At 47.9% G+C, this 12,871-nt stretch overlaps 1 protein-coding gene across 1 annotated transcript; it reads right to left on the minus strand.

Moving 5' to 3' along the window:
* Window positions 1–1,268: 1,268 nt before the first annotated feature.
* Window positions 1,269–11,069, minus strand: CFAP20 (cilia and flagella associated protein 20). The gene is made up of 7 exons (XM_085315195.1): window positions 10,907–11,069; window positions 7,055–7,077; window positions 6,004–6,083; window positions 4,817–4,928; window positions 4,237–4,425; window positions 2,686–2,796; window positions 1,269–1,757 (listed from the first exon to the last, which is right to left on the minus strand). Exons 1-7 carry the CDS (start codon window positions 11,067–11,069, stop codon window positions 1,752–1,754), a joined length of 684 nt encoding a protein of 227 aa, XP_085171321.1. The 3' UTR covers window positions 1,269–1,751.
* Window positions 11,070–12,871: the final 1,802 nt, after the last annotated feature.

The following is a 12,871-nucleotide window of genomic DNA, read 5'->3' on the forward strand; positions in this document are numbered from 1 at the left end:
CCTTGGCACAGGATACAGCGYGATTCTACTTAACAAATCTCAAGTCCAGCCAAGCCTTGACAGACGTCAAAGCAAGACGGATGGTGCCTTCCCTTGTGGGCTTCCTTGGCTGGCCAGAGCTACCAAGCTATTCCATCACTATAACAACTGGAAAGGTCTTCTCCAGAAAGCCTTCTGCAAGTGCAGCCCAGCACCAAGTGTCAGCACGAGGTCGGCCCCTCTGTTTCAAATCCTGCTAACTTAACAATGCAAAAAAGGCAGCTGCATGCTAGCACACCCCAGATGTACAGGCCACAGAGGTAAAGCAGGTTCTTCTGTGTGAAGGACCTGACTCTGATGGTGCCCAGAGCCACCAAACCTTTACATCAGCTGGACAGTCAGCAGCCAGGATCCAACCCAGGACCTGGAGCACATGCAGAGCAGATGTCTCCAACACGCTCTCCTCCTGGGAAAGACCAGCTTTGTTTAAATACAATTGTACAAATTGTGTAACAATATAAAGGCAAGTTTCCCAACTCACTGCACAATCCAGCACCAGAGATGGATCATTACTAGCCTAGGTACCTGCTGACCTTATTAACTGCTGGGGCCTTGGCCTGGGGAGGAAAGGTGTCAGCTAACCCCCAGACTTTCTCTGTTACTGGTGGAGGTTTGCAGCCTCCTCTCAGCAAGCCCTTCCACAACAAAAGCAAATTGGTTCGAAGCCGGGAAGGGCTGCTTCAGAACAGGAAAAGACTTCCGCTTCTGTTAGGCTGCTTTGCTAAATCTCCCCTTTGATCCCCAGGGAAAGGGACAATTTGGCAGCTGGAAGACTATTGTGTGTCTTTTGCTATAAGTAGCTGCTAAAAGCTTGGTTGAGAGCTGGAGTGAGTTGTATAACTACACAGCTAACAGGACTGTGCCCTAGCAGGCAGATAAGACCAATTTGTCACTGCRGAGAAAACGGCTTCAAATAAGGGAATGAAAAGTCCTTTTCCATCTACTAAAAGTGAACAGCATGAGTGTTGTTATAGGTYGATTATCATGAACCTCAGGGACTGGAGCAAGCCACAATAGACAGATCTCATCTCCTGTATTGAAACCTTAGTGCTTYTTCCCTTCTTCAGATTACAGTTGTCCACAGCTGTGCTCTCCCTTAAAAAGGAAAGCTGCCAATCGAAATCAAATTCTAACATCTGGGTTCCTAGCAAAATTCCCCAGCACTTTCTGAAGTGCTAACATGTGCAAGCAAATGGAGCCATCATGGTAAGAAGGCACCAGGAACAGACTTACAAACAGATTCAAATGTTTAATAACTTCCCAARAGTGAGTATTACATCCATATTTAGAGTATATATAAAATAAGAGATGGAAAACCAGGAAAGGAAAATAAAATTGTTATCTCCAAGAGGGCACACTTAACCCTGTAATTCCTGCCGAATCCTCTCTTTGGATGCACAGTGGCCACTTTCAGCGACCCCTCTGTGCAACACAAGGGATTAGGTACCACGCCACTTGCATTGTTTAGACTCAGCATTTTAGGAATGGCCAGGAAATCTCTGATTCCGTACAACTCGCACACCAACAACGCAGTCCCAGACCTGTTACATGGTTAACTGTGTCCTGTCCAGAAGAGGGATCCCCGATGAATCAAATTTACCCTAGGCAAGGTGAGCTGATCTAAAACTTGGTTTCAGTAGGGCCTTCTCTTCCACCTGCTTTTGTTTTCCTACCGACCCCAAACACTTCTTGCGTCTCTTCCCGACACGGTGTTATTGCTGGACAGAGCAGGGAGAAGAAAGGACACACTTATTAGCCACTCAGCATACAGGCAGCACCAAGCAGACTGTACTGGGAGGACTCCAAGTGTTCCCTGGGTGCCTCTCCAAGGCTGCAACAGCCCAGAAAGTAGTGACAGGTTCCCTAAAGGCATTATCTATTGAAAATACTGCCTTTTACCTCCCACCAAGATCAGYGCCCAAGTCCCTCCTCCTTCAACTCCTAAAAATTTTGCCCAGGAGTCTTCTCTACTAAAAGTAGAGGCATCTGCATTRGGACAGCCTGGCTCTGGCAAAGAAAGGGCTTCCCCACTTGCTCGAGGCTACTGCCAATATGCTGGGGACTCCTGCCCCATCACTGTAGAGGCAGAGCTCAGCATCTCCTCCAGCCAAGCAGCCACAGTCTTGCCCATCCCTTTCTCATTTCATACCACTACCATCTGCACTAGGCAGGGAAGAGAACCAGAGGGGAGTAAGTTTTGGCTGGAGGGAGGCAAATGACGTCTCTCCTGAGAGACGAGCATGGAGCTGCAACCAGCTCTTACAAAAGCCGTTGCATTGAGTCACGGATTAATCTGAAGGTTACCAAGAGATGCCAGGAGGCTGCTGCTCTGCCCAGAATCCTTCAGCACTACCTGGAYGGACACTAGGAGTGGAAGCATAGCTCACTCTAGCAGAGTGAGCCCACGTAGATGGGAATGACTATTATTTCCTTGTTGTTTGGCAGGAAACCCATTCAGCAATCCACCAGACAAAATACTCACCCTCGCACCAGCAAGGGTGCTTCCTGGCTGTATGCCAAAGCATAAAACATGCTGAGAGCCACTCTACTCTTAAGAGAAACTTCAGATTGCAAAGGCAGAGGGAGGAGGAATGTTAGCCCTGGTCCACTTATTGCTCCCACTCTCCTGGCCCATGGCTAGCTCACCTTGGCCTTGTTCTGGACAGGCAGATACAGCTTGAATTCAGCTGGGAGCTCATCCTCTGAGTAAAGCCGGTCGGAGAAGTACACCCGTCGGATGCGACAGTTGGCATGGATCTAAGAGTCAAAATAGAGAGATTCCCTTTTTCCATATGCTCTCTCCACATTCAGCTTTGCCTTCAYGCAGTGGCCTGGATTCCTTAGTTCAGCAGCCTGCCCCCTCTGAAGCCCTTCCAGTCTGCCCATCACTGCTGGGTGGCTTCCCSCTTCTGCCCCAGTGCCCTCAGTGCTTTCCTCCAGAATGTCTCAGCATGCCATCAATTCTCAGTYGCTCTTATGGGGACTGAAAGCCAGCAGACCTACAGCTCAGTGACAGCCAGCAAAGTATTTTGTTGGCTTCACAAGGAGAGAGACTTATTTTGGCTACCCTGAGTAGTTTCCAGCCTGGGCCTTCTCAGGAGACTTCACTGCCTCTCTCCAAATCTAGTTGGCCCATGCTTTCTGTTCTGTGTTACATGCTCTCTCCAGCAACTCGAGCAGACTCCAGAAACTTGCCCAAACTCTGGCATCTCCACAAATTCAGTTCCAACCTAGTGGCTTAGCAGCAGAAGGTTCTTTGCTGTGAACCTACCTCCATTTCCCTGCTGGTATCAGCACTAATGAGGAAGACACTCTCAGCCTGCTGCATTTTTAACACCCTCTCTTTAGGCCCTCCATGAGGAAGGGAATGAGACCGTCCAGTCTGCCCATAAGGCAGAACTGCCACCAATAGCACCCAGCAACAAAGTTACCATTCTAGCCGCCTCATGGGACAAAACACATGTGAGAAGCTAGACACTTCCCAGATGTTTACCCTCATTTCAGCAGACACCACCACAGGGAATTGCAGCAGCTCCGTTGCATTAAGGAAAAAGGCGTTCTCGGTACGCAGATATTCCTCATAACAACTCATGTCATTTGACATAGCAAACGTGAATACCCAGCACTAGGGCCAAGTCTCACGTTCCCAGAAGAGACAAATATTACTTCAGCTCTGGTTCAAGAGAATCAATAAAGGCAGGGCCACTCCACCACCTTAGAAAACAAGCCTAGTCAGGGACACGTAAARAACATATCAGCCGGTGTCTGTACCAGCCGGGCAGCCACAAGAACGATTGTCTGGTCCAGTCATGCCTGACCCATTGCTGTCTGGTGTGTTTGAACAGTGCCGCACTACACAGCTAACTGAGCAGGTATTCTCCCAGGGGACGTGTGTGGTGCGCTGCTGCAAACTAAGTGGACTGCAAATCTTACCCTAGTTGACAGTCAGAAAGAGGAAAAYAGAGACAGAGATGGGCTCTTTCACCCCAGAGAAGCCTAGTGAAGTGAGGCAGGACTGAGATCTCCATTGTCTCGGAAGGGCCTTCGCTCTCCTCCTACGGCRTGCCACAAGGAGTGGGACTGGCAAAGCAACCAGCGGGCTAAAGCCCAGACTCCTGATCTCCCATGAGCCTGTCCCAGTCAGTCAGAAGACTGCCACCAGGTGACTTCTGTATGCAGAACAAAGCTGTTTCGTACCTGAACTCTCAGGGTCTCGATGTAATTTGTCCCGTAAGCCCGGCGCGTGAAATCTGAAAGGTTGAACTGAATTTGGTTCCAACCGTCATCCAGCCGCATAGGCATAGTGCAGATGAAGGGCTTCACCCGAGTCGTGCTCTGGTAGTTACTCGCTCGGAAGCGCCGGCGTACGTTCTTATCATCCAGAACCTGGRGTGGGAAAGCAAGGCAGCTGATTCAGGAGCAAGTGACTCGCAGCTCTCCGAGGCAACAGCCAATCTAGACTCGAGCTCTATTTGTCTAGAAGAGAGGGCTTCCCTATTCTTACACCCTCCATTTCATAGCAGAAGTATTTTTAAGACAGCAAATTGACCCAGTTTCAGAAATAGCCATGAAGTGCTTGTAAGCTGACTGGTGCTCCCACACTGTCCTAGCAGGAGACTGACAAAGCATATGAACAGGAACCCACAACTGTTCTGGGGACCACACAGTGCGTGGAACAAAGACAACAAGACTGCAGGCTTCTTAGGACCTTCCTCAACAGTTACTGCAAAGACACTTTCCAAACCCTAGAGGGACCTCCCCACTCCGCTCTCCTCACCTGCACTTCAAAAGTGAAGTACTTCTTCAGGTTCTTGATGATCATCACTAAGAAAGGTAGTTTGATGCCCAGGGTCTTCTTTGGGTCAGCAGGGCACGTGATGTACGTGGTACTGAGAGGGACAGAAAGATGCTTTAGCATCTCATAGGGCACAAAGCATACAGCTGAATCCCAAACCTCTTACTTGACCTGATGTAATCCTAGAGGACAGGCAGACAAAAGACAGCTGTGTCTCAGCAACAACCTATAGGGCTTCCTATAACAGGAGGGACTTTCAGAGGTAGTAGCACAGAGAACAAGATAAGAGGCCCAGAGAGTGTATTTCAAATCACTTTTCCCGCTTAGGGCACGGAACACTTTCCTAGACAGCTTCACCTCYCTAATTTCAAGGCCACATCAGCACAATTTCTTAACACAGCCTCCTCCTAGCCCTTGACTGAACAGGTAGAGCCATCCAGAGCACAGCATAAGCCCTGTGTACTGTATATGGCTAAGAAAACAGAGGCCACGAGCCCTAGAAGTACACGTCACATCTGGCAAGTTCTGTATCAACACATCTTGGGATGAAGAAAAGCGTTGGCTCAGCCTGTCTGTAGGAGAGGAGTCTCCACTGCCCTTATAAGGAGCGCCCTGCTCTCAATCTCCCCTGGAGAAGCCTTGGAGACTCCGAACCCGTTAATGGAGGAGACTGCATCTCTCCCCCTAGTCGATGAGGACAAGGTTGTTAAGTAAAGCACCATAAGCAATTCCCCTCATAAATCTCCCTTTGATCTTTCTTCCTGCTGTCAGGAGAGTAACTGTCACGTGGGGAGAGCAGCAGAGCAGGCCTAAGACAATAAAGATGCAGAAGGCAGAGTGCTGCTTTGTCAGCAACTGGCTGCACTGTGTGGGGACCARGTATCAAATATGACTTTTTTCCTAACTGACAGGAAAATAAAGCAACTCCTCCCTTATTCCCACTGAGGATGACAGAGAGCTCTACAAGTGTGTCAGAGAAAGGTACAGTAGTTCCTCGGTGCTAAAGAAGGGTGGCAGCGATCTGACCCCAGATCACTTTCTTCTATTTACTGATTACGAGACCATGGTAATGTCTGAAGGAAACGGCTGCCGAGCATCAACATCTTCCGCTCTGCTCCAGGACCAAGCCCCCAGTGCATGCTAGGAGAGAGCAAGCCTTCTTCTCATACCTGACATTAGTTCCTTCTATCTCCAGCACGAGCGACTGGATGTCATTGTCAGTGATTCGTTTGATGTGGCCATTCCGCACCTGGAACAGAAATGGGGGGAGAGAACACAGAACATTACTTGTAATGGGAACAAGAGATACCACAGCTCCAGCACGAAGGGGACAAAGATCTGGAGAGAACCTGCCTATATTCACTTGCCTCCTATTGTCCTGGCTGTCACTATTTCAAAGACTTTGATCATTACCCTAGAGCGCCAGAGCTCCAAGTAAGAGTTTATGGCCCAGCACACTGCATGGACACTGAGCATAAGACTTCAATCTATCAAAATACACTACACTGAACACAAATGACTCAAGCCTCACACAAGAGGCCCAAATAAACAAATAGGAAAAATGTTAGAACAAGATCAAGCCAGACTGGGATAAGAAGTTAAAAAAAAAAAAATCAAGAAGGATCAGAGAGACAGAGGCTAGGAAAGGAAGCCATCAGCCAGCTACTAGTCACCAAGAGGACTTGCTTTCTATTRCTGGACATGACTGACTGCCCCTATGCAAAAGCAAGGCCAGAAGAGAGCATGGTTAAAATTCTTTGTAGTTACAGAGCGCACACTAGTGCAGAGCCATTGTCTGTGCTGTTAAGTGGCACGGGGATTCAGCTACACGGATGCAGTCAGCTCCCCGCAGAGCTCAGGGAGGCCAGAGCAGAACCAGGAGCCAACACAAACTCGTTTTTCTCTGCAAGTAATGTGGCTGAATCCCAGGGTCCGAGGATTTATTTTTTTAATGAAGCAGCTCATTTCCCATCAAATTTATCTCCATTTAAAAGGCACTTTTGCTAATTAAGCCCTTTCCTCTTCCCCAACGCTAGATCAGCAAATTGCAGCGTTCCTTCTGGTTCCATGTATTAATTTCTTTAACATTTATCACTGCTGACAATATATAGGATACATTAAGCTTCTAATGGGATGGTTGCATTCATAGGTACAAAATGAGTTACAAGCTTGGCAGTTCATCTTCAAAACTGCTAAGCTCATTTCTTCATGTGGACCTACCTGAGCGATGCTGCATACATTTGCTGGAAGAAAGAGATAAGACCTGTGAACAGTTCACCTCGCTGGCCTGTCTCTGCAGTACAGGCAGTTTCAAGAAATCTCTGCCCGGATCATCTAACTGCTGCCGATAAACATGAGAACGCAGCCTGCCCTGCCAGACAGTTCTTAACCCTGTTTCAAGCCCACACAAATACTTCAAGAAAACCTTAAGCCCAGAGAGAGAAAGACAGGATGATCCTTACAGGATAAGTCTTTCTCCTTTGCATCAGATGCAGCTCCCATGGATTTACAGGTCTGCTTAGGAGAAAATGACTGCACTGTGTCTGGACAAGTTGGCAGCTTTTTTGTTTGTTTGTTTGTTAAATTACCAGAGACTGGAACCAGGCCACTAGAAGCTCCACGTGCCTCTCTGCATTAGCAGTAGCAATTGGCATACTGCAAATTAAATCCTGGAATCTACAGGGATACTGCGTGCTGATTTAACACCAGGAAATAACCCTGCTTAACCAGGTCACAGCAGTACGCCAGAAAGCCTGCCTCCACACCATGTAAGACAGTTTTCACTAGGGGTAGCTTACAACTCCTTAGAAGGGAGAAGGTTCTGGTTTGGACTTCTCTGGAGAGGACTGTAATAGAGGAGASAGTTAGCTAAATATGCTTTAAATTGATTAGTCAGCAGTGTCCCTCTCTGCAACCGGGTCACATTCCTTAGTCTGTGAAAGCTTTTCCTTCCCCAGATTAAAGAGACAATGTAAAAGCAGCAAGTCGTCTTCCTCAGCATTGCCAGAAACAGGATGAAAGACAGCAGAGAAGAAAGGAGATAAGAAAGAAACATCGGCAGATTGTGGCCGAGGCCTTCATCCTAGTCCCAGCATGGTACAAACTTGTGTTAGCTGCACTGCCACAGCAGCTGGAGAGATAAGGTAGGCAGGTCACGCAGGCGTCCTTGCACACAAAAGACAGCCTGTCTGCGCGTGCCTGCAGCGAGCGCTTCCAGGACAGACAAGCAGATATTTATGAGTATGACATCAGCCCAAAGCTTCTGACCCAGAGGCAATGCCCACCGGATCAGAAGTCCAAACAGCCTCACCATGGCGATAAGATAAGGCTGAGCTGCACTGAAAGCGCTTGCAGCCACGAGGGGCTCAAAGCATTGCCTTCCAGGGCGCAGTGGCACACCGAACCCCCTCCCCAGCCAAGCGGTCACGCTCAAAGGGCGCTCCTCGGCTTCCCCTCTGCTTTTATACAGCGGCTACCGTTCTGAATACGCCACAGAAAAGAAAAACAGCGAGCATCCAGCTCTCCCTTCCCCTCACCCAGGCTCACCGGAGAGCCTTGCTCCCCCCTCCAGGAAGCTGAGCTCCCCTTGCACGTGCTTCAGGGCCTGTCTCCCTGACGGRGGACACATTTCAGTCACAGGTGGAGGAGCACTTCTGTCCCTCCGYCCAGCTCCAAAGGTCGCTTCCCCACGAGCTCATGCAAAGCAGGAGGCGACCGCTGATTCCGTCAGCCACATCACCCAGCAAGAGCGCTCTGTTCAGCCCCGAAAGGCGAGCGATGCACGCTGCTAAACCAGCAGCTGTCGCTCAGCAATACCGCCRAGTCTTCAAGGGTTTTCCATTACTTCAGGGGTGCTCAAAGACATAAATTCAGAAAAATTTTGAAACAAAACACTCCACATCTCTATTTGGCCGATATTTTCCAGCCATCTTAAGCCTAAGAAGCGGATTTTTGAAGCTGGAGGAAAAGCCAATTACCCTCTTAAAAACAAAAATCCTACAAATGCCTAATGTACTCTCAGTTAGGACAACYAGGAAGTTATCTAATGTCTAAAGACATACTGAAAAAGGGTTTTTTTTTTAAGGTTTTTTTTTTTCAGATGCACATCCCAAAGCTGGCAGGGTTTAGAGGAAACAACAGCTTCAAAGACAGCCATGTCTGAACATATATACATATTTTAAGGCAGACGATGTTGCCAGTAACATATTGTCAGACAAACRTAACAAAGACCACAGGAAAACAAGTAGATGAGTTCTCCTACACAGGCTGCGCTATCCTGGAGGATAAAGCAGTTCGAGGCTGACCTCTGGAGGCCCACTCCTGAATTGTTTCTGTCTGTCCAAGGCTGGCACCGCCGTTGTTAAGCGACCGGCTTCTGCACGGCTGSAACCGTACTAGCAACGGCCGAGCAGAAACATAGCTGTCGCCACCTTCATCTCTAAGACTACTGTTGGTACGGGTACGCACTCACCTCTAAAGGACTTTGCTAAAACTTCTCAAGCCAGGTGGCAAATCCAGAAGGGGCATGAAGCTTTTGTGCTACCTTCCTCCCTCAAGAAGGGAAAGGGGGTAAAATGAAAGGCAAAACACAGAAGCTAAGTGGCGTCGCTGTAGCTTTTGATGCACAGATTTGGAATGAGGATAAGCAGCATGGACTGTAACGTTCAAGATGCAGAGACCTGGGGCAATCCAGGCTGGGATGCCGTAGGGGAGCAGCGAGGGAGGGTCCCCACCCTATCGGGTCAGAACTGCTGCAAGAGAGGACTCGGCCACAGCATTAGCGGGCACTCGGTCCCTGCTGTGTTAATCAGGGAAATTGCCATCAGAGAGCACTCATCTGACATTCAGATGGATATTGAACGCTAGCTGACCTCACATCCTCCCAGTAGCATTTGAAATTGCTATGATACTCTGTCTCGATCAGTCAGCAGCAAGAATATAGAGAAATTAGTAAGAGGATCAATAGATTTGACAAGTTTCATTGAACTGTTTCCATTTGCTCTGCAGAAAAGCTCCAGTGAGTCCCTCAGAGATTGCTAAGTGCCTGCCTGGACACTGGCAGCAGAAGGAAAAGCAAGCTGGTGGGATGCTTCAGGAATAAACAGAAGGCTCTGAATAACTACATGCAGACAGATCTTGCAAACCTTGCCTTGCAAACAGGTCTCCAAACACGGCACAAGAAGCTCTGGAAGGCARGAGAGGATGAGATTACAGGCCAGCGGTTACTAGCTCTCTGCAAACACAACTTAAAGTGGAAGTTCTGCCCACAAGGATGGTGGGATAATTACCAAGCTCTTCCCAAGGCCTAGCCACTTCAGTCCTGCCAGAGTCCCCTGGGAGGGGATGTTGGCATGCAGCAGGACAGAGCAGATTTGGTAGGTCTCACTGCCAAGGCCCACCCAGAGCTTACCCACAGCCCACTGTGGGGAAAGAGAAGACAAGGGAAGGATAGCATCTTAATACACAGAGTGAGAGGTTACAAATTGTCTCACAGTGTAACAAGAAATGGCTTCTAGTGCCCAATTTCCAGTTCTATATTGGATGAACAAGCCTCTTAATTCGCATCTAACCATCTCCATTAGATCATCAGCACAAAGAGAACATATCCTGCTAGGGCTAAACAAGAAGTTTTTTTCTCCATGTCACAAAGCTCTGAGACTCCATAAATTCTTCATTTTTCCCTCCTGAAAAAAAAAAAAAAAAAAAAAACACACATCCTGTTTGCATTGCAAAGATGTAAAGAGAATCCATATGAAGGCAGATAAGAGTCTGCTAATCGGGGCCTTCACCTAGGACACTGGAGGGCATCAACTCCCCTKTTTTCAATCCACACCAAAACTACAGGTGTATCTCCTACACCCCAGGAAATGGCAGCAATCACTTATTGCCAAGTTTAGGTTGCTTTTCCTCTTTCCAGAAGCCTCAGCCTAGCCCTAAGAAGCCTTCTCCAGCAGATGCCAGAGCTGGAAAATTCCTGGGATGTCTGGGTTTGTTGGAAAATGTTAATAAAATGTTAATCTATCCAAACAACTGCACTGGAAAATCCCTTACCAAGCGTGGACATTTACTCACTTAACATCTGCAGTTGTTCCCAAGCCCTCTCTTCCAATATGGTCTGCAAAACCAGCACGTGGTCACTACGTTCAGCATCAGTAAAACCACTCAGTCCAGCAGCAGCCACCACCAGTCCAGGGTGCAGTCTGTGACCATACGTCTCCATCACACCAGTAAACATGGTAACAAACGCAGGGCACAACCTTGTTGGCAGGAACACGCTGCACAGGCCAGACATGGGGTTTGCCCTAGAGCTTTGCCTTGGCAAGTTCTTCCATCAAGTCGGAAATTTCATCAGCAACTTAGCACCCAGTTCCTCACTACCAGCAGGCTGTACAAGGCCATCAGCACTCAAAACACAAGTGGCATTTTCCCAGGGTATAAGTYCACACAATCTTTATAGTATCCAATAAATGAGGCAAGAGCACAAGTACGATTTTTGAAGGGACCAAGGAAGGGAGTGATGATAACCACTCCTTAAAGSGTAAAGACTTGCAGGCAGTCCTCTTCCTCAGTTCCATGGCAGCATGATGTCTTACTTCCTAAGTGCCCCCCTACACTTCCCATTGCTGTTCATGTATCAAGTGTGTAGGATCAGCAATGACAATAATGTTTTAAACCCCTCACCCCAACTTCTTTCAAATGGAAAAGCAAGTTCAAAAGACTGAGCCATGCTGATACCCACAGGTAAAGAAGCCAAAAAACCTTCTCTGACTTCCCTTCACACCTTTGTGGTCATCCTCACAAGCTAGCCCAAGCTGGACATGCGTCCTCAGGACAGACAGGTGCCTGAGCAAGGAAGAGCACCCACACCCAGCTCTGTTGCTCACAAGGGAGCAAGGATGTTGCCACCACAAGCTCTAAAGCAGGTGATGACAGCTCAACTTTTTCCAATCTTTTCAGACCCAATCCAGTGATATTTTGCACCTGAATGGATTGCTGCTTTACACCAACCTCTGCAGGCAGACTTGCTGCCTGACATCCAGGAAGCTGCACAGTCACTACTGCATCGCTGTGCATAGCATCACAGGATAAATCATGTTGGAAGGGACCTCAGGAGGTCTCTAGTCCAACCTCCTGCTCACAGCAYGGTCAGGTCAGGCTATGCAGGGCTTTATCTTTGTCTAAGTGCCTTTAACACGTCCTGTTCTTACATCATTCAGATAAGCTGCTGACCCCTCTTCAAATTACAAACGCTTGAACACAAGGCCTAATACACTCACAAGAAAGAGTGCAACAGATACACTGAGGCACATACACACAATCAAAGCAGGCCAGCCCATGCCAGGCAACAGTCCTTCACAGAGGAGCACGCATGCCCTGCTGATGGGAAACAGAATGGGTTAGCAGGGCCTGTGACTTGTGAATATTCACATCACCCTCCTGAGGTCCAAAATATAACACTGCTGTCCGCTTTGGAAGCTTTCACTCCTACTGAAACTCCATTAGAAATTCAGGTTAAGATTATGACATGACAATAAACATTATAACCTTAGAGAGGGGAGCCAACTCTCAAATGGTATCGCAATTGTTTTGCAGAATCACTTTTAAGGAGTAACAGTAATGAGTACAGATTTACAGAGAAGGAGATAGAGGTAACAGCAACAGATGCAATACTTCCAAGCCTCCCAACACAGGCAAGAGCTCACAGATACCCAGGAGAATGCAGGGAACCTTCAGTATAACCATTGTAGAAATGGTCAGAAGAAAAAAAAATAGAGAGAGAGAGAGAGAGAGAAAAGAAACATTTGTGACTTTGGTGTACACATGAAGGACTAGCATAAAGTCTAGCTTTAAGTAGCTTTTGGAGGCCATATTAAAAAATGAGCCATTTCACGAGAAACAAGAGAGAGAGAGAGAGAGAGAAAAAGACGCCTATCTCGCTGTTACATGGAGAGCCCTGCTTGACAGTGGGCGACGAAGCAAGGGCCCCTTGCTTCGGCATCGGTCAGCGTATTTCAAGCGTCCTTTTTTTTTTTTTTT

This window comes from Rhea americana, unplaced genomic scaffold (genome assembly GCF_003343005.1).
Source record: "Rhea americana isolate MKP2758 unplaced genomic scaffold, rheAme1 scaffold_421, whole genome shotgun sequence".
Taxonomy (NCBI): Eukaryota; Metazoa; Chordata; class Aves; order Rheiformes; family Rheidae; genus Rhea; species Rhea americana.